This window comes from Trichinella spiralis (genome assembly GCF_000181795.1).
Source record: "Trichinella spiralis strain ISS 195 chromosome Unknown Scfld5812, whole genome shotgun sequence".
NCBI lineage: Eukaryota > Metazoa > Nematoda > Enoplea > Trichinellida > Trichinellidae > Trichinella > Trichinella spiralis.
The window spans coordinates 3373-4620 of NW_003532751.1; the positions used below are offsets into that span (position 1 = coordinate 3373).

Genomic DNA, 1248 nt, shown 5'->3' on the forward strand with positions numbered 1-1248 from the left:
GCAAGGGGAAAGCGCCCTACCACCGCCGACGCGCCGGCGGTGGTAACGACAGACTGGCCGCGACGGTGCCCGGGGGCAACAAGTGTGGAACAGGCCGACGTGGCAAGGCCAGAGATTGGGGGGGCGTTTTCGAATGCTTTTTTTTTTTCGCCCCCGCCGGGAGAACGAGACAACACCGGTGTCGTTGATTTGGGACGTGCTAGATTTGCAGCATTTGGCTGGCGAAGACGAACACGCGCCGTCGACACTCTCGGAAGAGCGGACTTTGTGAACTTCTTTCCGACCGTGGTGATTATGCTGCTGCTGATGATGATGATGGGGATCGGCCGACGGTGGCGACGGTCGACCTTCACCACTGGTGGTGGTACATTGAGAAGCACCGTCGGATTTATTAGTTGTGGACGGCAAATCAGGCAAGCCGATACTGTTGCAAGTTTGGGCTAACAAAGCGAGCGGACTTTTTCCACTGTCCTGCGATTGACCAAGCAACGGTGAAGAAGAAGAAGCGTTGCAAGAAGCGCCGGGCGAGTCATCAGCAGCACTGCCGACCGCTGTTGTAGCCGGCAGTGGACTCAGAAAATCTGGACACAGATACTGCTGATGTGTAGATACCATGATGTTTTCTGAAGAAGAGAGAGAGAGAGAGAAATAATATATAGTTGTTGGGAAAAACAGAGAACAAGAGAACGAGAGAACGAGAGAGAGAATGAGAGAAAGAGAGAGAGAGAGAAACACAGACCACGACACAGATACACAGAGAAATGAACGAATAAGAGAACAAGACAGACGTGGAAGAGAAAAAGATGATCAGGGAAAAATTGTCGCCCCCTGGCGGCGAGTCGGCTCGTGAAATTAATGACGCTAACGACGTGTGATTGGCTGTCGCTGGCGGTCATAGCAATCAATGTCAACAGTATAATTTATCTGCCGTTTTGGCTGTCGTTACGAGCGCGCCGCAAAGCCGAAATCAATCATCAAATTTATGACCCGTCACCGGCGATTGATGAACAAACGTCGTCGGCGCGAATATCATCAGCGCCGCAATCCAACAGGAATCGCCAGCCAGTCGTCACTCTTACACCATTTGCATGCACATACTGTTTTGTTTTTTTTGAATATGATAATTTTTTTTCTTCATTTATGTAAATTTTTGTTTTAGGAAAGAGGAAAATTTGTTTATTCAAAAATTTTTATCAATTGAAAATTATATAGCACCGTCACTACTACTAGCAGCAGCAGCAGCAAATT

The 1248-nt window shown here is 48.6% G+C and overlaps 1 protein-coding gene across 1 annotated transcript; it reads right to left on the bottom strand.

Moving 5' to 3' along the window:
- Positions 1-176: 176 nt before the first annotated feature.
- On the bottom strand, positions 177-615 carry Tsp_12975a (hypothetical protein; the record flags this gene model as incomplete). Its single annotated transcript, XM_003366559.1, has 1 exon — positions 177-615. A coding segment is annotated over exon 1 (439 nt), but the record flags the coding sequence as incomplete, so codon positions are not given.
- Positions 616-1248: the final 633 nt, after the last annotated feature.